At 45.4% G+C, this 23,511-nt stretch overlaps 3 protein-coding genes across 6 annotated transcripts; 1 reads left to right on the top strand and 2 right to left on the bottom strand.

The window, feature by feature from the left end:
- Nucleotides 1-101: 101 nt before the first annotated feature.
- Nucleotides 102-5,391, bottom strand: DCTPP1 (dCTP pyrophosphatase 1). Of its 2 annotated transcripts, none has more exons than XM_053363590.1 (5): nucleotides 5,294-5,391; nucleotides 4,068-4,367; nucleotides 3,512-3,639; nucleotides 3,071-3,181; nucleotides 102-1,534 (listed from the first exon to the last, which is right to left on the bottom strand). In XM_053363590.1, the coding sequence occupies exons 2-5, from the start codon at nucleotides 4,353-4,355 to the stop codon at nucleotides 1,144-1,146; spliced, it is 918 nt and encodes a 305-aa protein (XP_053219565.1). In that variant the 5' UTR covers nucleotides 4,356-4,367; nucleotides 5,294-5,391; the 3' UTR covers nucleotides 102-1,143. The 2 variants fall into 2 exon arrangements, with proteins under 2 accessions (XP_053219565.1, XP_053219567.1); XM_053363592.1 differs by having other exon boundaries at nucleotides 3,512-3,609.
- A 1,415-nt stretch (nucleotides 5,392-6,806) lies between these two features.
- QPRT (quinolinate phosphoribosyltransferase) lies at nucleotides 6,807-12,468 on the top strand. Of its 3 annotated transcripts, none has more exons than XM_053363593.1 (5): nucleotides 6,835-6,904; nucleotides 9,029-9,067; nucleotides 9,585-10,141; nucleotides 11,115-11,246; nucleotides 12,144-12,468. In XM_053363593.1, the coding sequence occupies exons 3-5, from the start codon at nucleotides 9,590-9,592 to the stop codon at nucleotides 12,363-12,365; spliced, it is 906 nt and encodes a 301-aa protein (XP_053219568.1). In that variant the 5' UTR covers nucleotides 6,835-6,904; nucleotides 9,029-9,067; nucleotides 9,585-9,589; the 3' UTR covers nucleotides 12,366-12,468. The 3 variants fall into 3 exon arrangements, with proteins under 3 accessions (XP_053219570.1, XP_053219568.1, XP_053219569.1); XM_053363594.1 differs by lacking the exon at nucleotides 6,835-6,904 and adding an exon at nucleotides 8,356-8,491; XM_053363595.1 differs by lacking the exon at nucleotides 9,029-9,067 and having other exon boundaries at nucleotides 6,807-6,904.
- Nucleotides 12,469-14,305: 1,837 nt separating this feature from the next.
- Nucleotides 14,306-23,511, bottom strand: MYL11 (myosin light chain 11). Its single transcript, XM_053363645.1, has 7 exons — nucleotides 23,387-23,511; nucleotides 20,963-21,058; nucleotides 16,761-16,836; nucleotides 16,538-16,642; nucleotides 16,379-16,457; nucleotides 15,435-15,483; nucleotides 14,306-14,681 (listed from the first exon to the last, which is right to left on the bottom strand). The coding sequence occupies exons 1-7, from the start codon at nucleotides 23,387-23,389 to the stop codon at nucleotides 14,577-14,579; spliced, it is 513 nt and encodes a 170-aa protein (XP_053219620.1). The 5' UTR covers nucleotides 23,390-23,511; the 3' UTR covers nucleotides 14,306-14,576.

The following is a 23,511-nucleotide window of genomic DNA, read 5'->3' as shown; positions in this document are numbered from 1 at the left end:
TGTGTATATATATCCCTTCTTTCTCCAACCCCCCAGCCCTCACCCCACCATTGTCCACTGACTGTTTTAGTATCTTTCAATAAGACGCAATGACTGACTGCTCAATGGAAATAAAATGTATTTTACACGGCTGAAGACTGGCTTCGTAACAGATCTCCAAATCATTTGTATGCATCTACTTTCCCACAAACTATCATGCACAAAATATGTATCTCCAAAGAAGCCTGTCATCAAACAGATGCTCCTCTACGGATTCCTATTTTCACTTCCACTTGATCTATTTATTCAGGATTATTTCTCCAGAGAAATTTAACTGTGACAGACAGAAGTACTCAGCAACAAAAGTGCTGCACTATTATTTGAAATGAGGGTCATGAGGTCACATGGATAGCTGAAAAACTGGGCAGCGGATGAGGCCTCAAGGAGACAATACTAAAATAAGTCATTTTTTTCAGAATAGAAAAATTGTAACTCTTAAGCTCTCAATGTAATGCTGTAACCAAGAAAGCCAATATGGTTGTTGATTGGACATACGACGACGCAGCCTGAAAAAGATATAGTCTCTCAGGAGCTGAAGGCCATGTACGTATTAAAATGAAAACAGCCACAGGAGACTGCCAGTTTGAGCAGAGGAAGGACCCTGGCGAGGGTCCCCGCTCCAACCATTTCCCTGCTTAAAGGGGCTTCTCAAGCTGCTCTTACACCCATGGGGGAAATGCATCTCTTCCACACACACCAGTGGATAGTGGGGAAAAAGCTTGAGGAAAAATTCAGATGCAAAGCAGCCCTAACCTCCCATTAGTCAGTTCAAACAGGCAGCTTCCCACAGCTTCTTTTCTTAAAAAACAAAATCTAAGATGGAGGCATCTAACTGGGCCCTAGTCAGGAGGCCAAGTGTGTAGAAGGCCCTTGTCAGTTTCACATCTGAGGTAAAGTCATAATGCCTGCGTAGAGTGAAGGGCCTTCCCCCACAGACTAGTCACTTTCAATTCCCCTGTCAGATAGGGCTCCTTTCCTCACTGGAGTGAGCATAGTCTAAACCTTCAAAAACATAAAAGGAGAGGGAGGAAATAATGGCAGCACCCTTCCCTCCCCACATTGCTCCCTTTGCATTAGCGCTTTCTAGACTCCTCTCACAAAAGACTACGACGAAGTAGAGGCCTGTTTTGAGGCGCTGCCCTGCCTGAGCCCTGAAGCCCCAGCGCCATTTGAGTTCCCGCAGCTTGTGTCCAGAGGACGGGAGCCTCCCAAAGCCACACAAAAGTTTTCTCCCCTTGCTGCTCCGGAAGCAGCAGCATCGCCCTGTTGCTTCTCATATTCGGTGTATTTCTTGGACGACCCGTAAACTCGCTCAGCCGGGTATTTGAGGCGGTTCTTCCCTATCTTGCGGAGGGCGGCCGAGGGAAGGTCCACGCGGCACTTGTCCGCCAGAGCCACCAGGTAGATGAGGACATCGCTGAGCTCATCAGAGAGGGCTTCACGCTCAGGTGCCGTCCAGCCCGGGAGGCCTTCAGGGGCTTCTTCCCGCCACTGGCTAAAGGGCAACAGGGGAGAAACGATGGCGTGAGGAGGGAAAGGAGCTAAGAAGGGATTTGAAGCTTCCAAAGGGAAGTCATGGTGGTTTGTTGCAGCAAAGGCTCTTGGGACACCTTAAAGCAGGAGAGAGGCACCTGAGGGCTGACTGCGCCCACTAGGCCTCTCTGCCTCGCTCTTGGAACTCTGCTTAGGACTCACCCTCTTCCCCCAGCCTCCTTGAGAGGTTTTGCCTGGCTCAAATGTGTCCTTGAAGGGCAGAGAAAGATGCGTGTAGACATTAACCTACCTTACGAAGATAAAATTTAATAATAATAATAATAATAATTTTTTATTTATACCCTGCCCTTCCCGGTTCAAAAACCGGGCTCAGGGCGGCTAACAAAAAAAAGTAAAACACTTAATTATAAAAGCAGCATAAAATACAGTATAAAAACATGAACAACAATAAAATTCAAAAATCAAAAATCAATTTAGGGGAAATAAGCATTAGATAATCCCCAGGGCTAGCTGGCTGAATTGGTCTTATTTGGGCCAGCGAGGAGGCCAGGGGAGAATTAGCTGTGGGGTCTCAGAGCAGGTGATCTTCATAAAAGGGGAGGGGGAGGGAAGAGAAGGGAAATAAAAGATCAGGCTGAATTCAAATTAAAGGCCAGGCGGAATAGCTCTTTCCTACAGGCCCAATGGAAGGTTAAATTCCTTTAGACTGATTGCTCTGCCCACTTTTGTCTCCGGGAAAGGGGAATGCGGCTCTAGGGCTGAAAAGGGGTCCACCCCGTCACCATCTTAAAGGCTAACAACTTTATTGTGGCGTGAGCTTTCGTCAACTGTAGACCACTCCATCAGATGCATGAAGTGTTACCCTGAGTGCCCAGTTCTGGGCAATGCCACTTAAGAATGAAACTAACAATCTGGAACGTGTGCAGAGGACAACCAAGGGTCTGGCAACCAAGCCTTGTGAGGAACAGTTGAAGGAGCTGGGTATGTTTAGCCTGAAAAAGAATCATAGAACTGAGGGTCATCTAGTTCAATGCAGGAATCTCAGCTAAAGAATCCATGACAGAGGGCCACCCAACCTCTGCTTAAAAGCCTCCAAGGAAGGAGAGTCCACAACCTCCAGAGGGAAACCGTTCCATTGAGACTGAGAGGAGATATGATAGCCATCTTCAAATATCTCCAGGGCTGTCCCATGGAAGACAGAGCAAATTTGTTCTCTCCTGCTCTGGAGGACAGGCCTCGAACCAACAGATTCTAGTTACAAGAAAGATTCCGACTAAACATCAGGAAGAACTTTCTGACAGTAAGAGCTGTTTGAGAGTGGAACAGAGTACCTCAGGAGGTGGTGCCAGCTGATGGGAGTTGTAGTCCAACAACCTCTGGAGGCCACCAGATTGGCAAAGGCTGGATCGGATGATCGCCAAGGACCCTTCTGATTCTATGAAAGCACCTTTAGGCCTACATCCTCTCCTTCCCTTCCCTCCCCAAAATACTGCCCGTGGAGGGAGGCCTACTCTGCAATCCCGTCACCCGTACTCACAAGAGCTCCGCCAACTCCCCAACCTCCCCAACGAGGGCAAGCAGCAGATTCCGAGGTTGGTGGTACTTCCCCCAGCCACGCTCGGCTGTGAAACCAGACTGGAGTCTTCGGCTGTGGGAGAGACAGAGAGGTGAAAAGAGGTTGATGATGTGTTCAGCAGAGGCTGGTCCATTAGGGCGAAGGGGGCACTGCCACAGCAGCTTCAGACTTGCTCTTGGCTAGTCTCCACTTCCCTGCCACTTACAACCAGCCAGGGGATGGCTCCGCCTACAGTGGCTCTGGCGCCACCTACTGTTAGTCTCCCCACCTTCTGCCCTACCAGTCCCAAACGGCACCAATGACCCCTGTACATTGGTCCAGATTTGGGGGTGGGAAGGAGGAGAGGGTGAACCATAAATGTGGGGCCTGTGAGGTGGGAAGAGAGAAAGAAAGGTGTCTCACATGTCTTCCAAGGTAGGCTCACCGCTGAACTGAAATGCCTCTGCTGAATTTCCGTTCCTGTTCCTCACCAACACCTCATCCATTTCTTCCTCTTTTGCCTTTGGTGAACTGGCCAATGGGAACAATGCCTGGCAAAGGAAGTCACGGTAACTGTGCGCCTTCATTCCAACCAACTAGTAAGGATTTTTCCCCCATCAGTTTGCTATTGGCAGTTTAAAATTGTTGAGATTGGGCGTTGCAAGCTAAACCTGGCAGCTATTTTAGGTCAAGCACTAATCTGTTCCCTGCTGGCCCAAAGCCCCACTTGTCCCCCAAAAGTATAGGCTAAATAAATAAATATAATAATAATAATAGAATATGCTATACTGTACTTATATACTTCTATGCATACCCACAGGATATTTCTATCCACAGGATATTCTGGAGGTACATATATACACAATACTGATAAGATATTCTGGATATGCTTCCAGAAACCCTGGAATTACAACTCACATAACACCTTTCTGCTCACACATAGACACAACCCTCTCATAGGACATCTCCTGTTTGTTACCTCTGTCCTCCTAGGCATGGTGGCTCCAGTACCAGAATGCTTCAGGTCACCAAGCCCATCCTCAGCCGAAGGCACAGAACAGCCTGGAGGCAAATGCTTCTGATGCTCAGCCGTGGCCATGTGCAGCCGAAGGTCAGAGTAGCCAGCAGGCATCGTACCCTTGCAGAACCTGCAGGCTGCTTTGCCATTGTCTCCTGCCACAGGGCAAAGCCAGACCTTCAAATCCTCCTCTTCCTCCCAGTCTCTGCAATACTTTCCCTCACTGGCAGCCCTCTTCGATGATGCCATGATTGACCAGGCCTGAAAGAGATGCAGGGAGAGAAGCTCGCTGAACAAAGTGGTTGTTAGCAGTAAAGGATAAAGAATTTAGCTGAAGCTTCATTCACACCATACATTTAAAGCCTTGTGATACCACTTTAAGCAGTCATGGCTTCCCCTAAAGAATTATGGGAGCTGTAGTTTGTTAAGGGTGCTGAGAGTGGTTAGGAGACCCCTATTCCCCTCCAAGTGTTACAATTTCCAGGGTAGTTTAAAGACCAATCCCTCTTCACAGGGAACTCTGAGAATGGCAACTCCTGTGCCTTTTCCAACATGTGAACACTGTCTGCAGGTTGTATCCAACCAAGTTATACTCAGAGTAGACCCAATGAAATTAATGGACCTAAGTCAGTTATGTCTATTCATTTCAATGGGTCTTCCCAGAATATGACTGATGTTGGCTAAATCTCTGGCTGCATTATGCACCGTACATGTAAAACACTTCCCTCCAAAGAGTCCTGGGAACTTGTAGCGTAATCCTCGCTGAGCAACAATTCCATGCACCCTTAACAAACTACACTTCCCAGGATGATTTGGGAGAAGTCACGTGCTTCAAACTTATGCCACCTACACAGGACTCTGTGGCTTCTCTGCTGCAGGCACATAGGGAGTTGTAGGTGCATCACATCTGTGTGCGCCCCCCACCCAGAATTAGATTTTTTTCTAAGCCAATACTCTCCAGTGCTGAGCTGCATAAAGTCTGCTTTCAGTACCACGGCTCACGCCCTGAAAAAACAGAAGTGAGCGCACATCACTTGAGCATGTGCAGAAGGCTCTTTCCCTCGCCCTTAAGAAACCACAGGAAACCCCCCGGCACGCGCGCGCGCGCACACACACCTCTCCCTGAGTATTCTCTGCAACTCTCATGTCTGGCTCTCAACGAAAGCAAAGCAACATACACAACCTACCTGGGCTACAAAGGACAACAGAGGAGGCAGGACCCGTCCCCTCCTAACAAACCACGCGCGTTTTCCCGGGTTCAGGGCAGGAAAGCCAACCCACCATCGCCACTCTGGTAGTGTACAAAGGGTGTGACGAACGCAGCTGCGGCCCAATCAAAGGTGGCTGATGGAAGGCGAGCGGATCACTGCAACCAATCAAAACGAGCAGAGGGTCGCGCCCAATCGGAGGAGAGGCAGCAAATAGCGAGTACAGTATAGAAGGAAGAGGCGCCGGGATAGAGTCTTAAATATGCAAAGAAGCGGCCGGCTCAAGGAGTTACAGGAAAAGAAAAATCCGGATTGACTTTATATATATCTCCTATATATAGACCACAACAATATCATAAAATATCATAAACTAATACTAAATAAGCGAATAAAAATAATATAAATATAAGAAATATAATAGGTTCAATATTGTACACAAAATACAGGCATATATATGGGAGGAAACTGCGTGAAAGGCGCGGTTTCTTCTCGCAGGGATTCCTCAGTCAGGAAGATGCAAAAATCCATAAAACTTTCAGCTGGTCCTTTCTTGCGCATTCTCTCAAATCTGCGTTTTCATTTTAAGAGTTGTTGCGCTGGCCTTATCCCTAGTAAAATAGAAGTTCCAGCAATTTAAGGTGCTTCCAGTTGAGAGTTTTTTTCTGCACAGTTCATGTGAGCTGTCTGGATTTTTACAAGGAGCACGAATGATGACCAGGGACGGATTTACTGAAGGTAACGGGGCCCTTTATATGCCCAGCTGTCCTTGGTCAACAAAAAATTGTCGCTGTTTTTTGTGTTGAATATATGCTGTATGGTAATTTATGGACCTAATAGGTATCTAAAGCCATTTGCACATAACAAAATATGTATTTTATCATAGTAATTGTTGAACTGAAATACAATTAAGAAGAAAGAGAGAGAAATGAGCAAACCAGTGATATTTTAGGGAGCAGGCTAGCAGGCAGGGCCCATTACTTACATCATAGGAGGCTGCACAACACAAAACACTGTTGCTATATGTAGGTTTTATTTTATTTGTTTTTTTATCTTATATTTTGGAAATGTACATCCAGGTTTTTCCCCCCTTTAAGTTTTTTGGGGCCCCGCAATAGAGTGGGGCCCTAAACTATTGCTTGTTTAGCTTATACGTAAATCCAGCACGGATGATGACGATGATGCACCTATCATCCTGTACGGCTCCCATAACTACCCCCTCCCTATTCTGTTTTCTTTTTAACAAATGCTGGAAATAGTATTTTAATGAAAAGACCGTCACCATTGTTGCCAGTGGTGCAGATGTTCTGTTGCATTATTTTCCAATACTTCTAAAAGGCTGCTGATGCAATTGCTGATCCTTTGGATAGAGCTTTGCCTACTTTGGCCCTGATACGGTACAGCTGTGCAGGAGAAGTTATTTATACAAGGGAAAAACAAGGGTCCAAAGTGCCAAAAGCAATCATCGTGGTCCTAATCCCACCCCTCATTGTACAGCCTCCCACCCCTCAGGAATTCAGGAAATTTCTCTTGTGCAACCAGTTAGACAAGAGAAAAAGTTGCAGAGAGACATTTTGGAGCCTGGATAGTCAGGTAAGCAACCAACGTTGCCTCTTTTAAACTAGCTACATCTGGGATGCCCACAGAACTTTAGAGGTGGAAGGGGGAATCCTAGAACTGCCTTGTCTGGTCTAGTTACTGTGGCTTAACAGTTGGTTTTTTTCTTTATTGGTTCACATTTTGTTGGGTTTGGGGAGAAATGTATTGCTTTAATATGTTGCTTTTTTAAAGGCTCCCTTTTTATGCTCTTGGTTTTAAATGCTGGACTCTCACCCTCCCCTTCTCTCTCTCTCTCTCTCTCTCTCTCTCTCTCTCACACACACACACACACACACACACACACCTCTAGTACTAACAGCAGGTAAAAGTTAGAATAAATAACTACATCCAGTGCTTTTTTTCTTTAAAAAACGTTTAGGGGCACTCTCATTTTCCTACTCATATTGAAATACTGCCCCTCAATGAGGCCAAACTTAGATTCACAAAATATTTAGGGGTATGTGTACCCCTTCATCCTCCCGAAAAAAAGCACTGACCACATCTATTAAAAAATAAGTGAGCCTAATGAGGAAAAGTTGGGTTTTAACCTCTGTTCCGCAGGGCTTTTTGCTTAGGCAGTCCAGTTTTTTTTCTCCCCACACCCATCTCTCTCTCTCACCCACAGCCATACCCACACCCACACACCCCTGCCCTAGTACACAGTACTTTTTATTTTTATTTTTTAAAAAATATTTATTAAGATTTTCCATTGTAATACATTAAAAAATCAAAAAACAAAAAACAAAAAAGTTTAAAAACACATAGAATTCACAATCCTTATTTTCAATAACATATTTCCCTGACTTCCCCACACCTCCCCCTCTTGTATTCCAATTCAAATTGTTGGTTCAACAAGTTCTTATCCCTAATTTTTCACCTTTTTATATTTAGTTCATTTTAAAAAACCAATTTTGCCTTATAAACATCAATAATAATACATCAGTGCTTATTCTTAAAACCTTTTTCTAAAGTCGGCCTAAATTCCCTTCCACGATTTCCTCGATTCTCAAACAGATAACAAAAGTAAAAACAAAACAAATTATAATTATACACCCTTTGGATTCCCAAACTCCACCCCCCCCCTTTCCCAGTTTAGTACACAGTACTTTTTAGAGGTAACCTCAGCTGGGACTTTGGGCAAAGTGATGCAACCACTTTGAGTGCCTCAAGGCTGTTGTCAGTATTTTGCAGGAAGGATTCACACAACAAATTGACTTTAATAGTAATAAAGAAAAACCTGGGCTGCTTGAGGTTTGGAAAGTAATGGGGAAATGTGTTGCAAAAAGTAGGCTGAATAAATGATTACCAGAAAGAAATGGAAATACCCTGCAAATAACTTTGAGGTGAATGTAGATGAATGGTCCTTGTCAGAGAACGTCTGCATAGTAAACAAATCAGAACAGATGCCCACAAAAGATTGGCCATAGTTTAACCACTGTGTAAACTTTGTGTACAGATCAGCAGGAGAGCCGGACTGGTTGTAAGTAAGAAAGAAGGCTGGCAGGTGGGGGCTGGCAGTGTCCCACTCCCCCTGAAAAACCAGGGCAGGGGTGCCAACTTGAATAAAATATTGGCGAGCAGGTAAGCCCTGACCCATATAATCAGTCACAAGAAGCAGCTTACACACATCATTTGAATGGCAATTCCCATTAACTTTTGGGCAGCTGGCCCCCTCAAATATTCTATTTTGGGGCCCCTAGGAGTTGGCTGCTATGAACCAGGGTGAGCCTCGCTTCCTTTCCTTTTACTAACAGCATACCATGAGTAAAAAAACAAGGGGGTGAGTATAACAATCCCAAAAAACAGTTCAATGAGAACTGAATATGCTTGGCAGCCTCAGAATGTTGGGAAACTTTTGCAAGTTTGGGACAGAATGCTGGTTGGGGGGCAGCGCAGAGAATACACTGACATATCCTGCAAAAGGGTGTTGCTGGCTAGCACCCTGTACAAGAGGACTCTACCCTGAAGGTCCCATTAGCATTTCTTCCTTTTTTTAAACAGGGTTTTTAAATTGAACCCATTATATTTCTATACTAACATAAAAAAATGAAAAGGGGTGGAGAAAATAAAAATTGTCCACTTTACTGATGTGATATTATTGTTTTTTCTGGTGTAGAGGGGAGAAATTGGGGCGCAGAAGCTGGAGCTAGCTTATAGGTGAATCCCACTTCAAATAATCTGAAAAGCTCCTATATATAGAACATGGTCAGCTGTCAGACTGTGGCCCCTTTAACCAAGTAGAGAGATGGTCATTTGCAGTCACCAGCATCACAGGGACCCAAACATTATCACATTCCAGATTTTCTGAGTTTTTAGTTACAGATAGGTAGCCGTGTTGGTCTGCCATAGTCAAAACAAAAAAAATTTTTTCCTTCCAGTAGCACCTTAAAGACCAACTAAGTGCATGCACACGAAAGCTCATACCAAGAACTAACTTAGTTGGTCTTTAAGGTGCTACTGGAAGGAAAAAAATTTTTTTGTTCTGAGTTTTTAGGTAGTCATAGGAAGATAACCTAATTTAGCATCCTTCTCCTCCCACTAGGAAGAGCTGCCATCAGGCAAAGGGTAGCAATTCCCACCCCTCATTCCTACCCCAAGGTGACACCATTAGTTTATTGGGCTTTGTCTGGTATGCCTTTGCTAATACTGTATCTCTATGGTTTCTTCTTCCTAGTCTTCATGGCCTCCCAGCCAAATCTTTCACACCTTCTGCCCGCTGCCCGTTTGCGTCAACTGGCCCGTGACTGGCTGCGGGAAGATGCTCCTGCCTTCGACTACGGTGGCTATGCTGTCGGTGACCGTCAGGAATGTGCCGTGCTCCTCTGCAAGTCCCCAGGAGTCTTAGCCGGCTTCCCTTTCTTTGAGGCCATCTTTGCTGAAGTTGGCTGCTCTGTGGAGTGGCTCCAGTCGGAGGGAGCGTGGGCAGAACCAATCAGCCGGGTGGCGGAAGTGCGTGGGCCAGCCAAAGATATCTTGCTGGGCGAACGGGTGGCCCTGAACTGTATCGGGCGATGCAGTGGTATTGCTACGTCAGCAGCCAAGGCGTGTCAAGCGGCGCGGGAATCTGGCTGGCATGGAGAGGTGGCTGGGACGAGGAAGACCACGCCAGGCTTCCGCCTGCCTGAGAAATATGCTCTCCTGGTGGGAGGGGCTTCTTGCCACCGCTACGACCTGGGGAGCCTCATCATGCTGAAAGACAACCATGTGTGGGCATCAGGCGGCGTCACACAGGTGAGTGTTGCTTTGCCAGTCTCTCTCCTTTCCTCCATCACCGTGCGACACATATGGTGGTAGAACAAGGCCACATCTGAACCTTGCATCATAAGAAACATGGATTGCCCCAAAGACTCATGGGAACTGTGGTTTGCTAAAGGCGCCAAGAGTTATTAGCAAACGATTCCCCTCACTAGGACTGGGCGATACCTGGTTTTCAAGATCGCAATAGAGCACCAGCTAAACATCACAAAATATACCAATATATCACGATGTCTGAAATAAGCAGTTCCAGCCCCTCTGTGGTGAGTTCTGGCACCTCTTTGGAGGCAGCAGGCAATCTGGGCAGAGCACAATTTTGGCGCTCCCTTAAAAAAAGCTCAACCACTTGTCCGTCTCAAAAAGGTGGGAGTTCCTGCACCTATTTTTCTAGGGGGGGAAAGCACTGGAAACGAGGATGGAGTTAAGTAGAGGCACTGGCTGGCTTCACGGTTTTTCCCCACATTGTGATTTATGCATAGCACACACACATCTTAATTTGTGATCTATTTATTGCCAAGTCAAAAATTATGAAACTGAGAGCATGATATGGACTTCAAACCGGTTTTGGACGATATATCGCCAAGCTCTACCCCTCACAAGGTAACAATTCCCAGGGTGGTTTAACGATCAATCCCTCTTCCTGGGGAACTCTGGGAATTGTAGTCGTGCGAGGGCAGTAGAGGTCTTCTAACAATTCTTCCTAGGATGCTTAAAGTGACAAATGCTGCTTTAAATATACAGAACAGAAGAGGCTAAAGTCTCACTGTTACGGTAAAGGTGAATAAGTAGGATTCTTCAAATTGTTTTTATTACATTTTGAACTCTACAATAACCAGGAATAGGTTTTTTTAAAAAACCAAAAAAACCAAAACACACCCTAAACCTTGCCTTTTCTGCACTGTGCATTAGCTTGCTTCATACCTGTTTTTCAAATGTTACCATCCCACAGGCTATCCGGAGTGCCCGGCGCGTTGGAGGCTTCGCCCTGAAGGTGGAGGTTGAGTGCCGTTCATTGGAAGAGGCTCTTGAGGCAGGAGAATGTGGTGCAGATATTATCATGTTGGATAACTTTGCTCCGCAGGTATACTTAGCTGGGCCAAGATGGGGACATGTTCTGAAGCTGAAATTGCTGTCAGTGTCTTTTTATTGCTTTGTAAACGGCTTGACTTTTGAATTTTTGGAACTATGAACTGAAAGCACCATAATCTTTAAAGGTGCTGTCAAACTGCGTTGCGTTAATGGCATCCAGTCCCTTCAGGAATTGATCCATTTTTATTTTTACTGCTGTTGTCCCCCATTCCTCATCTGACTCCAGCATGGATTTGTGCCTTCACCTCACTCAGCCTTGGGCAGGCTTTAGTGTTTGTTAAAAAACACACAACTCTACCACCCCAAGCACTGTGTCCTTTTTGTACTGTGTAACTAGCCTACCGTACAAAAGTAAAATTGACATTAGTTGCCCTACTGACTTTTCCCTCTGGCTCCACCTACCAGCTTGTGGCCCTTGAAAGTTGCCTAAGAAGGCAATGTGGCCCTCTCTGGGTGAGAACTATGCACCAGTTTCAACAGCAACTATCCTTCAAAGGCAATCTGAGAATTAGGCCTCAGTTGTGACACTGAGGGCTTACCCACACCTACCTTTCCTCCGCTCTTTCCAGACATGGTACATGCTTTAAACCTCCAAGTGCCCTTTCTTTCTGCATTCCACATGAAAACCCACTCTTTAAAGCTGAATCGGAGCAAACCCAAATTGATGTTTGCTCCAATTGAGCACTAAAGAGCAGGTTTCTGTGGGGAAAGCTGAGGGGCAGAAAAACAAAAAACAAATCCAACCCACCATTCTCGGACATGGAGCTTGAAACATGCACCTGTGCCTGGAAAGAGCGAGGCAACAAAGTGTGAATAAGCCCTGAGATTTTTGAGTGGACTCTGCCTCTGTTCCCGTTAACCTCCACTCCCCAATTCTCCTCCTACACAGGACCTGCACCCCACAGCCAGTACGGTGAAGGCCTCTTTCCCTCGGGCGACAGTGGAAGCCAGCGGAGGGATCACTGAGGATAACGTGGCCCAGTTTGTGGGGCCCAACGTTGACGTGGTCTCCCTCGGTTGCCTCACCCAGTCAGCAAGAGCTGTGGATTTCTCTCTCAAGATCTGCCGGGATCCGGCCTCTAAGCCGCCACTGCGGAATTTTGTCTTCTGAGTCCTTAGGATGGGAGACCCAGACAAGCGGCCTTGCCAGGTGGCGGGAGGTTTGGTGTTGGTGGGGATGTGGTAGAGGGTGGGAAGCACCAATTGTGTACAGTGGTACCTCAGGTTAAGAACTTCGTTCTGGAGGTCTGTTCTTAACCTGAAACTGTTCTTAACCTGAAGCACCACTTTAGCTAATGGGGCCTCCTGCTGCCACCGCACTGCCGAAGCACGATTTCTGTTCTGATCCTGAAGCAAAGTTCTTAACCCGAGGTAATATTTCTGGGTTAGCAGAGTCTGTAAGCTGAAGCGTATGTAACCTGAGGTACCACTGTACAAGGTTTGCCAGCTACAAACCTGTGCCATATCTGCACTTTTGGAAGGTCCAAAATTACAGGCACAGGGTGTTTTGTTCCAATGTGTTGAGCACAGTGGCTGCATCTGCTCTTGCAGAAGGATCCCAGGAGGTGATCTCTAGGAGTTCTGCTGTGACACTCCCTAAAAAAATAATGGGTGGGATCTTTTCCTATTGTGTTTGCTCAGCTCCTGCTGCAGGCCGTTTTGGTAAGCTAGCAAGTAAACGCTCATCTTTTTTTAAAGCCAGGGTGTGGAAGCCTGAGGCCTTCCAGGTGATGTTAGGACTCAAACTCCCATCACCCCTGATCATTTGCCATACTGGCTGGGGTTGATGGGATTTGGAGTCCAAGAACAGCTGCAGGGCCACAGGTTCCCCAACACCTTCAATATTTCTGTTCCTTGAATGTCTTCAGGATGCTCCCGCCCCGCAAGCAGCACCACATCTATTGCAAGAGACCATTCCCCCCTCCAAACTCTCTGCCTCTTGAGTCGAAGTAAAGGCATCTGAATGACTTTTAGTTGATTTAATCAATGGATTTAAATTTGTCTATGGGTGAAAGGCATTGCCCTGAAGCAAAAAGCAGACCTTTATTGGCTTAAAATCATTTGTGTGTGGATTCGTGTAGTGTAGCTACGGGTGGACTTCTCCTTCCCCCACCCTCTTAGCTAAGGAGGAAAGTTCAATTTTAAGGCAATGTTGGCCACCTGCAGTTTTTATACATTAAGAGATGAGGAAATGGCAGTTGTATCTGTTGGATGCCTTCTCTTCCCTTGAGGCCTTGATTCAACTTGACACCTGCACAGCCCCTCCCCAACCAAAAAGCCTCGTTTGAATAGCTGCTGCCTCTTCCCACATTCCATCTTTTAAGATTCTTCCCAGAGGCAGGCAGCATGGCTGCACCCAGCCTCCCTTGCTTAGCTTACTCCATGAGCCCCAAAGAGTTCTAAGAAACTCAAAAGCTTCCTCTTTGCTTTGTGACATGTTGCTTGACCTATTAATGGTAACCCTCTGCCCCCCTGGTATGGATTCTAGAAAGTATTTAAAAAAATACTGGGCAGTATTCAGCTGAGTGTTGCTCATAATAGACAGCCTCCGAAATTTATAAGCCAGAGGCAGCAATCTTCATCACATTTACCCAGGAATTGGCCCCACTAAATTCAGTAGGACTTACTTCTGAGTAGACCGGGTTAGGAGTTCACTGTTCACTATGTTCATTAAGTCCAGTGGATCTGCTATGAGTAAAATGTCATTGAATACCACCCATTATATTTATATCTGCTGCTCAATTAATTAAGTGGATTTTATTGATTTAGGCCTAATCTGTTATTTTTCATCAAACGTGTTATATAATGTCCACCACTCCTGTTTTTATATTGTGATGGCCTATGGTTAATGCAATAAATATGGAACACATACTTAATAATTTACTTTTTTTAGTGTGTTAATCTAATGGACTGACTAAACCCAGCATCCCTAACATGAGCAGAAATATAAATTGGTTTTTAAAAAAGAAGATGTACCCACTGCATGAATCTATTCCAGGAGTATTTGAATTTCAAACTGAGAGAAGTCAAAGAGACTGTAACAACAGGGGCGTTAGAAACAGAGGTGTCCTCATCTTTATTAAGACATTTTACGGAGGAAGGTCCCGGTTAGGTTAAGACAAGTTGAAGTGGGCACAGCTTTGGTTTTGGGGGGTATAGTTTTCCTCCCCAGATAATAATACTAATAAATAACAGGTTTGACGTGTGTATTGCTGGGTTACAAAAGTGTGTGGATCATCTGGGACCAGTGTAAGGTAAACTCCCCGGCCTGGGGGTGTTTGGGTGGATTCCCCCCACAAAGCAAGGGTGGGAAAACCAGGGCTTATTCCCCTTCCTTGTCCTCTCCGTGTGTGATGACGTAGCAAATGTTCTTGTAGTCAACGTTGCCAGCTACATCTGGAGGGAAGGCGTGCCACATGTTCTTGATCTGAAAGAGGCAGAGAGGCCAAAATGAGAAGTTGCCCGATTCCTGATTCGGTTTCCCTTCCCAGGAAGCTAAAAAAAGGTATACTCCCAAGTCAGTAAATGCATTGGTGTTATTTTCAATACAGATGTCTGAAAAATTGGAGGGGGAGGATGGGCATTCAGAAGCAGAGAAGCTGCTTGATGTCAATAACAGATTCACGATTTTACAAAGTTTTCTGCAGAATTGCAATGGCTGCTTCCATTTCCCCTCTGCCAACCTCACCACCTCACTCTCAACTTAGTTCTGTCCTGCAATGGAATTGTAGCATTTAAACCATTGAATCACGGCACAGGCACACTGTTCTGTCCTAGGAGAGCCAGCATTTAACATTCCAGTGGCTGACTATTTCCCTTCCTATCCAGATGAACATGAAGGCTACGACCCTAAATCCAGAAAGGACAGATAAACAGGAGTCAAGGGCAAGTCTATATAAAAGCTGCACTTTCTGCTAGGCGGTGTGTGGATGTGGGCTGTGAGATTATTTCGCAGTGACAGGAAAACACAATGCAAATTCTCAGAAGCCTTTCATGATGCCTTGATGTATTAACCATTAGCTTGGCAGATGAGTGGAGTGCGCAGAAGTGTACCCTTTTGTGTTTTGGGGGAAAGAGTAGCTCACAGGTGAAGAAAAATTGGTATGAAGGGGACAAGGGGGGAGCATAAAGGTGAGAAAAAGGACTGGATGTTCTGCATGATGCAAGGAAGTTCTCTTACCTCTTCTGGGGTGAACCGGTCGCACTGGGTGGTCAGGAGTTCTTCCAAGCTGCAATGAAACAAAGAGAGTAAGATGTTTGAGAGGGATCCCCAGGTAAGTGTGAGTCCTTTTTTAGGTGGTCTTCAAGCACTCCAGCCTCTTATTATGGAGAAGATCTGCTTCCCTGTCCCCTCCCAGTTTCACATAAGCTGAAAGCCCTCCCTGGTGGAAATATTTTTGCTTGGAAGAATACTTTGTTCCACACACAAACATACATACATACATAGGCAAAAGGCAACTGTTTCATAGGCAACAGAACCCTACATTTGAATTCCATCATTGGAAGAACTTTAACCCTGCAACAGCATGCATTTAAAATTGCTATAACTCTTCCCAGGGCACTGTCATTTTATGAAAAAGGCCATGAAGCACTAAGAAAAATCTCAAAGTCATCAGCAACGGTGGTTTGGTGAGGGTTCTGAATCCTCACAGCCCTTACAGCTGCCAGAATGATTTCTGAAAGGAAGTCATGACTATTAAATTAGTGTAAAATGAATTATATAAGTTTGTAGGATAGACAGCCAACATATCATCATCATCTGAGATGCAGCAGGATGGTTCAGACATAACAGCCTATACATGATGTCAGGAACAAGTCCCAAGAGTGCATACTTCTTCCTCTCCAACCACAACTTGCTTTCAAATCTGAACAGACAAACTATGGTTTGCATTTGCTTTCTAAACCACAATTGGAAATCAAATTAGGAACCACATTCTGAAGTAGATTTGGAGGGCAAACACAAAACTTAAGCAAACTGGGGTTTGTTTGATCAGGTGAGTTGGGAAGGAAATGTGAGTGTGTTGGGGAGCACATGAACCCAGTGACAGCCAAGCAATGGTTTGGTGTTGCATGTTAACCAGCGCAGCACATCTAAGGAAAGTGGTTTGTGGGGCAGATACTCACAACTGCTTCTTGACAGTGCCCTTGCCCTCAGGGTCCAAGATTTTGAAGGCGCCAATGATTACGTCCTCGGGATCAGCACCTGGTGGGAGAAGAGGAGCAACAGTGAGATCTTGTCATCAAGCAGAGAAGAAGGAGAGATAGAACAGGGAAATAACTTACCCTTCAGCTTCTCACCAAACATGGTGAGGAAGACAGTGAAGTTGATGGGGCCGCTGGCCTCCTTGATCATGGCATCCAGCTCCTCATTCTTCACGTTCAGGCGCCCTGCAGAGATGGGAAGGGCAGGATTATCAGCTGGGGGTGGCTTTTGAGAGTTCCATCAACAGCCAAGATTTGCTTTCCTTCCTGCCCACCCTGCCACGCTCTTTCCCTTTTTTCTTACCCATAGCAGCGAATGTATCTCTCAGGTCTTCCTTGTCAATGATGCCATCTCTGTTCTGGTCAATGACAGTGAAGGCCTAGAAAGTGGGAGAGAAGCAAACATTGTGGGATTGCAGGCAATGCACCTCCAGCATTCCACCCTACCTCCCGACAAAAATGAATGTAGGATTTGTAGGGTAACTCTCCTTTGTAACAACTGTTGGATCTCGAATCTGTCTGCTCTCAAAAGGATTTCTAAAATGCGTGAACACACAGATCTGCACTGAAATTTCCAGTTCCAAAACTATATATAATACATACATGTAACTCAGCTTTAATTTAAATGGTGAGATATTGCTGGTCCTCTAAAGACCTGTTGGCACATGCATGTTCAGCACTTGATTCCTGCTACCTCAACTGACAGTTCTGCAGTTCTGAATAAAACACTACAGTTCAACCATCAGAGAAGAAAATGTCGTACCACCTCAGAACCTGAAACACAAAACTTTTCAGGGAGTCGATTCGTAACACTCCGCTGGCAGTGACCATGTCACAAGACATGAACTTGTTTGTGTGACTGGGTTATAAGTTCATCAGTGGATGTGAGTGCAGTAGTTTTTACTGGAACCACAGATTGCTTTGTTGCTACACAATACCTATCCATTAGCAAAAGGAAGATCGCACACACTCATGCCTGTGTTGACAGTACACATTTCAAGACCTTGGTTTCATCATGTAAATGTCCATGGCAAGGTAAACATACACCAGCCTTGAATGAACTTCCTTTGAAGGTTAATTTTGACTTCTGGAAAGACAGTAAGAGCTGTTCGACAGTGGAATTTGCTGCCAAGGAGTGTGGTGGAGTCTCCTTCTTTGGAGGTCTTTAAGCAGAGGCTTGACAACCATATGTCAGGAGTGCTCTGATGGTGTTTCCTGCTTGGCAGGGGGTTGGACTCGATGGCCCTTGTGGTCTATTCCAACTCTATGATTCTTTGATTAAAAGAAGCGTTCTGACTTATGATTTCTGCTTGAATCCAAAGTTGTGGCTATGGGATAAACAAGACCCTCTTGGAGTGTCAGTGCTGTGAACCTCTCCATCGTAGGCTCAGATTATATATATGTGTAAATAAACCATAAATCCTAAAGACACCACCATCTCTGCTGTGCCACATTTCCAAAAGGAAACCTGAACCCTGGGTGCCTGGAACCCCTGGAATCTCACACCACTCCGAGATTGGGGTGGCGTCTAACAAAACGTTGGCTGTGGCTGGTGGGAGTTGTACAACCGATGGGGGGCACAAGGCTACTGGCCAACAGAACAGAATACCGGTATGTTTGTGGCTTCTAACTATCGAAAAAGCTGCTGCAATGCAAGGGAGAATCAAATCCAGTCTTTATTGTTACAATCAATGGCCAGCATTGTTCAAAGAAGAATGAAACATTAACCTGGGGTCATCAAGCATTGGGCAAAAAACAGTAGTTATAGCCGCCCACTATATAATTTACTCAAGGAAGTTGCCAGACGTCTTATCTCTGGAATTTTAATGAGCTGACAGGACGGTTAAAGTTAAAGGAGTTCCAGAAAACGTGACCCAGGTTGGACCCCAAATCTCTTCACCCTCTTCCAGTCGTCTTCTATTGATGCTTATATCTAGCAATGCATTGTGGGATTGGAGAAAGACCAGCTTCCAGCACAGCACGATCCCGTTGGGCCTCTCCTCCCCCTCCTCACTCCTCTGCAGCTGTGCCCTAGAGACACCTGTCACTTGATACCCCTCCGAGTCTCTACCAGGAATGGGAACAATCTTCTTCTGTCTCATATTAAACCCAGGGCCCCTCCCTAAGGGGACAGATGGAACATTCCAGAGGAGCTGTTGATGAGATCTCTGGAGGATAGCAGGGAGGGGAGGGGAGCTCACTCCTTCCTTGGCTCAGTCACTATTATCCTCTGGGGCTGTGTGGCGTGTCTCTTTCCCGTAAAAAAACATGGAACAACCCCCACCCCACCCGAGCTACAGTGAATGCAGAATGGAGAGGCAGAGGAGCTCCCAACACACCCTTCATTTTAAAGGCAATAATTACAATTGTGTGGTGGTAGTAATTGCCTCATCTCAGCACCTCAGCTTTGTCACTTGAGTGCTGGGGGCGAACAATCTTTTTGTATAAAAGCTGAACGTGCAGTCCTCCAAAATGGTACTCACTGAGGGGAGAAACCCTTAGCTACTCTTGGGCAGGTGTGGAGAGAGACAACGTAGCTGCCACTGCCAAGGGACAATGGAACCCAAAAAATACACCATAGCATAAGGCTGGCTATATAATTTCCCCTTATATCAAGTCAGGCCATTGAGCCACCTTAGCCAAGAGTTGCTGTTCCAACTGGAGGTGTTTCCAGACAACCTGTTTATTGAGCATTCACCCCTAATTTGCTTACAGGGAGATTAGAGAAAGCTGGCTACTCAAGAAGCGTTCGTTCTGAATAGTTTGCGGGGAAGTTAGAGGACGGTGAGCCGAAGTAAATGTCACCTCATACTTTCCAGTCCAGTCTCCCATCACAGTTGCAGGGTTCAGTTCTTTTCACCAAATGTATTGATTGAAAGTGGGTTGTCATCAAAAAAGTAAAAAAGCTGAAAATGCTCATTGACCAGGATGGAGGGAAGAGAAAGGAACAAGACTGATGGAACTCCCCAGACAACTGGAATGATAATTATTTTCCTGTTGCTCTTTTGATTTCTTTTCTCCAAATGTGAGATCTAGATGAAGGGTTTTCAGCCTTTGCAATTTTTGCTTTCGTTGAGTCCGGAGCCCCACAGCTCCTCTTTCAGGCCAGTCACCCAGAATCCATCTCCAAAGATTTCCTTGTAAGGAGCTGCCGCCTGCTTCTCTGTCCAAGCGCAGATGTCACCTACCTTCTTGGTCCTCCCTCACCCAAAATAGACACTGCTGCGTCTCAAGGGTCTCAGAAAGGAAACACCGCCATTCTTGGGGTGGGGGTGGGGTGTCAAGGGGCAGCAGCAACGGCTGCGAAAGGGCAAGGGAGATCCTCTTCAAAATGGAGGGGAAGAATCTCATCCATGGGGGAGGGCGAGCTTCACATGGAAAGCTCTCGCCACCACCACCACACCAGCTTCCAAGTGGAATGAACCTGGCTGGCTGCTAGGAGACAGAGGGCTACTTAAATGGTGTGTAGAGGGAGAGGAAGAGGGTAGATCCACCTCAAAAAGGGAGGTGTTGAACACCTTCCAAGGCTGCAACCCTGCGCATGCTTACTTGCTCGCTGTGGGGCTTCCTTCTGAATAAACATGCCTAGGGTTGTACTGCACAACTAACTAGGTGGTGTTTGATAGTTTCAGCTCCTCTGAGGTTCTGTATCCTACAGACACCAAGGAACTTGCTTAGAATAACTTGGCCAAATTATAGCACCCATGGATTCCTTCTCCCATTCTCCCTCCTTTAGGAAACCCTCTAGAACTTGTAGATGTCCGCCATTCTCAACATCTGATGAATCCTGAACAGTGAAAGGGCTAAAGTGAAGCTTGAGAAGGGAAATTAGTGAGGTCTGGGCCTCCATGTGTGAAACTGGGTTGACAGAAACGGCTCCATTTTAAAAGGTTTGATTCTATCCAATCAATCTGCCACAGATGTGTTACTTTTAAATAATCCACAGATGAAAATTCCGGACTCTGTAGATTTCTTACGGTCAGAACATCCTTCCGCATAGCATACTTAGGTTCTTTTCCCAATCGGATGGTCCTCAAAATTAAATTTCTATCCTGTTCCAAGGAGGTGATCTATAGGTTTGAGTCTGTTATTATCAGGATTATTAATAACTTTTGTATCCTTCTGATTTCTGGATGAGACTTACATGCCCACAATAAAGCAGCTTCTCTCCAAACACTGAGTCTGTAATCCCGCTTTACCTTGGAGTTCAGTCCCATTAAACTCTATAGGACTTACTTCTGAGTAGATATTTATAGGATTACACCGTAGCTGTGTACACACCATACATTTAAAGCACATTCAAAGCATGCCCCACCCAATGAATCCTGGGAACTGTAGTCACCTTCATTTCTAGTACCTTGAAAAAAACATCCTTTCTGTCAATGACTTTCTCAAACATCTTCAATGAATAGTTCCAGGTAAGCTTTAAGAGCACCATACATTACATTTCCCAGCAAGCTGCACATTTCCCATTTTCTCCTCTTCCATTTCTTCTTAGTTTCTTACCTCTTTGAACTCCTGGATTTGTGTTTGGTCAAACATGGAGAATACATTGGAGCTTCCTCCTTCGGCTGCTGCCCTTCTCTTTGCCTTTTTGGGTGCCTGTAATGGGTTAAAATGGGAAATCAGACCACTATGTACATGACCACCCGAAATGCTTATTAAGGATAGGGGACAGGGGCTGCACTTTCTGCAGGTTTCTAGAGTGTGAAATGTTGCGAGCTTGCTGAACATAGTTAAGGGGGTGGGGAGAGAAATGAAATAATTTTATACATTTCTGTCCCGGGTAGGAGGGAAATGTCTGGAAGCAGTTTCTGCTCATTTTTAAATAATTTTTTTTTATTACAGAGGGTGGGGGTTATTTTTTCAGATTCAAAACAGGATGCTACCAAACCTTCCTCAGACATGGGGAGCAGGATGAGGGCCCAGGAGATTCCAAAATGCTTGGTTATGGTAGCAAAGGTTTTAAAAACTGGGAGGAGAAGATCCTTTGACTAACAAACTCAGAACTTTAGTGTTTGCGAAATGGCAGGAACAACAAATGCTGCTTCAGGTGGAGGAGCTGTAATATATCATATTCAAGGTATTTCCTCAAAATCTTCAACATATTAGTCTGAGATGCGTTTGTGAGAGTAAGTGACAGAGAGAGAGATGCGTTCAGCAAATGTAAACTAGCCTTGTGTGTCCTGCAGAAATTGCCTACATATTCTAGCTTCCAAAAATGCTTTTTATAGGTTTTGACGACTAAATAAATGAACGCTGATGAGATTCTGGAAGATTCCGCAGATGCGGGAGAAACCGCAAAGGCCCCAATGAAAGAGGGTTCCAGTTATTGGAATGTATCAAAGTTCACAAACTAGGCCTCCTCCTTGGAGGTTGGCTTGGAGCATGAGGTTAAATGGAGCTCTAAGGAGTGTTGGCAAGGCTTACACATTTCCTTCTGAACACTCCTGCAATATATTGGTCTGGCTGATCGGATATGAACAGGGTGCACTTTGGCCTCATAAGAGATAGAAGGCAGCAAAGGAGTTTGAGCAATAGCTCAGCTGGGTGGCAGGGTTGAGTTTACCTAGGTAAGTGTATATGTCAAAGGATTCGGGAAATCTCTCTAACATACCACAGAAGATGGAGCTGACACACACACACACAGACAATTAAGTTGTATCTCTTCGACTGCCACCCTATATACAATTACTTGGGTGTAAGCCCCACTGAAATCACTGGGGCTTACTTCCGAGCAGTCATACATAGGATTTCTCAGCGAGTACCAATAGATGAGCCATTGATGGATTGAACAGCCAAGGGCGGCAATGGGTTATTTTTGCCTGCAATGTGTGTGAGAGGTTGCTTGGCTCGCTTGCGTGAGCAATCTGGAGTGATTCCTTCCTAAGCAGGTTTTGCAGTACACTGGCTCTCTTGTGCTAGTGGCAGCCTGTGATTTGGATCTCAAAATATGAGGGGTGTGTGTGTGTGTATTGGTGAAGTGACAAGCCACACAAGAGACTCTGAGGGCAAAAAGAAGAAAAAGCATACTCCTTGTGCTTCTTTGTTCCAAAACCAAAACTGTTCCACGGTATCCCTTGATTCCAGCTCCTTTGCTTTGGATTTTGTGGCGCCGCCAGGAATATGACTCCTGAAGCTTTTGTCTGCTCAGCAACCGCTCAGCTGCCCTTTGCATACTCTCTCTCTCTCTCTCTCTCTCTCTCTCTCTCTCTCTCTTCAATATGGGGTCCAACTAATTCCCAGCTGAGTAAACTGTTCTACTGCATTATTCAAGAAAAAAGAGCATGATATGGTTATTCAGGGCCTGAAAGGATTCCCGGGTGAATTTTAAGGTGCATAGCTCAGCAAAGGAAATAGGATCTTAAGGAAGGCTAGCCAGAAAGCAAGGAAGGATGTGAAATAATCCTATTTAACATGACATTCTGCATGCGGTTTAGGTTTCACCTTTCCCTTCCCCTCGTCAAAAGCTGTTCTTCCCAGCTGCTATCTGGCATCCCACCTCATTCAACTACCCCCAATCTCTCCTCAATAGCTCCGAGGTATTCCCTGAACACACACATCTCTTCTGCACAGACAATAAAATGTTTAAGTGGAAAGACACTGAAACGGAGAGATGAGACAGAGAAAGAGAGTAGTGAAGAAACCGATGAAAGGAGAAATAGGTAAGAGAAAGACCTGTATAGCACTGTTTTGGCAATTAAATAAAATTTTAAAAAATTGGTAAGGGGATTCCTCTATCCCCCACTCTCCAACACCCAACCTCTTGGGTGTTCAGTTATGTATTTCATCTACATAACCTGAATGATCTCCTAGTCTTCCCCTCCTATTTGAAAGAAAAGAGCTGCAGATTGATCAACCCACGTTCCATTTTTTCCCCATTTTGTACATTTCCACTAGATTGAACCAGGGCACCTGCACCCCACTTACCATTTTGGTTTCTCAGCGGACAGGCAGGTGGGCAAACAGCAGCTGTGGGTGCGGTGGGGATGTCCCAAGGGCCAGAAGGATGAGCAGCCTAGACACAGGCTGTGAATTCCCCTGGGGTTATATAG

The sequence above is a fragment of the Podarcis raffonei genome, chromosome 13 (genome assembly GCF_027172205.1).
Source record: "Podarcis raffonei isolate rPodRaf1 chromosome 13, rPodRaf1.pri, whole genome shotgun sequence".
In the NCBI taxonomy this organism is placed as follows: domain Eukaryota; kingdom Metazoa; phylum Chordata; class Lepidosauria; order Squamata; family Lacertidae; genus Podarcis; species Podarcis raffonei.
Note: the sequence above shows the minus strand (reverse complement) of the source record. Positions and strands in the feature narration are given on the sequence as shown.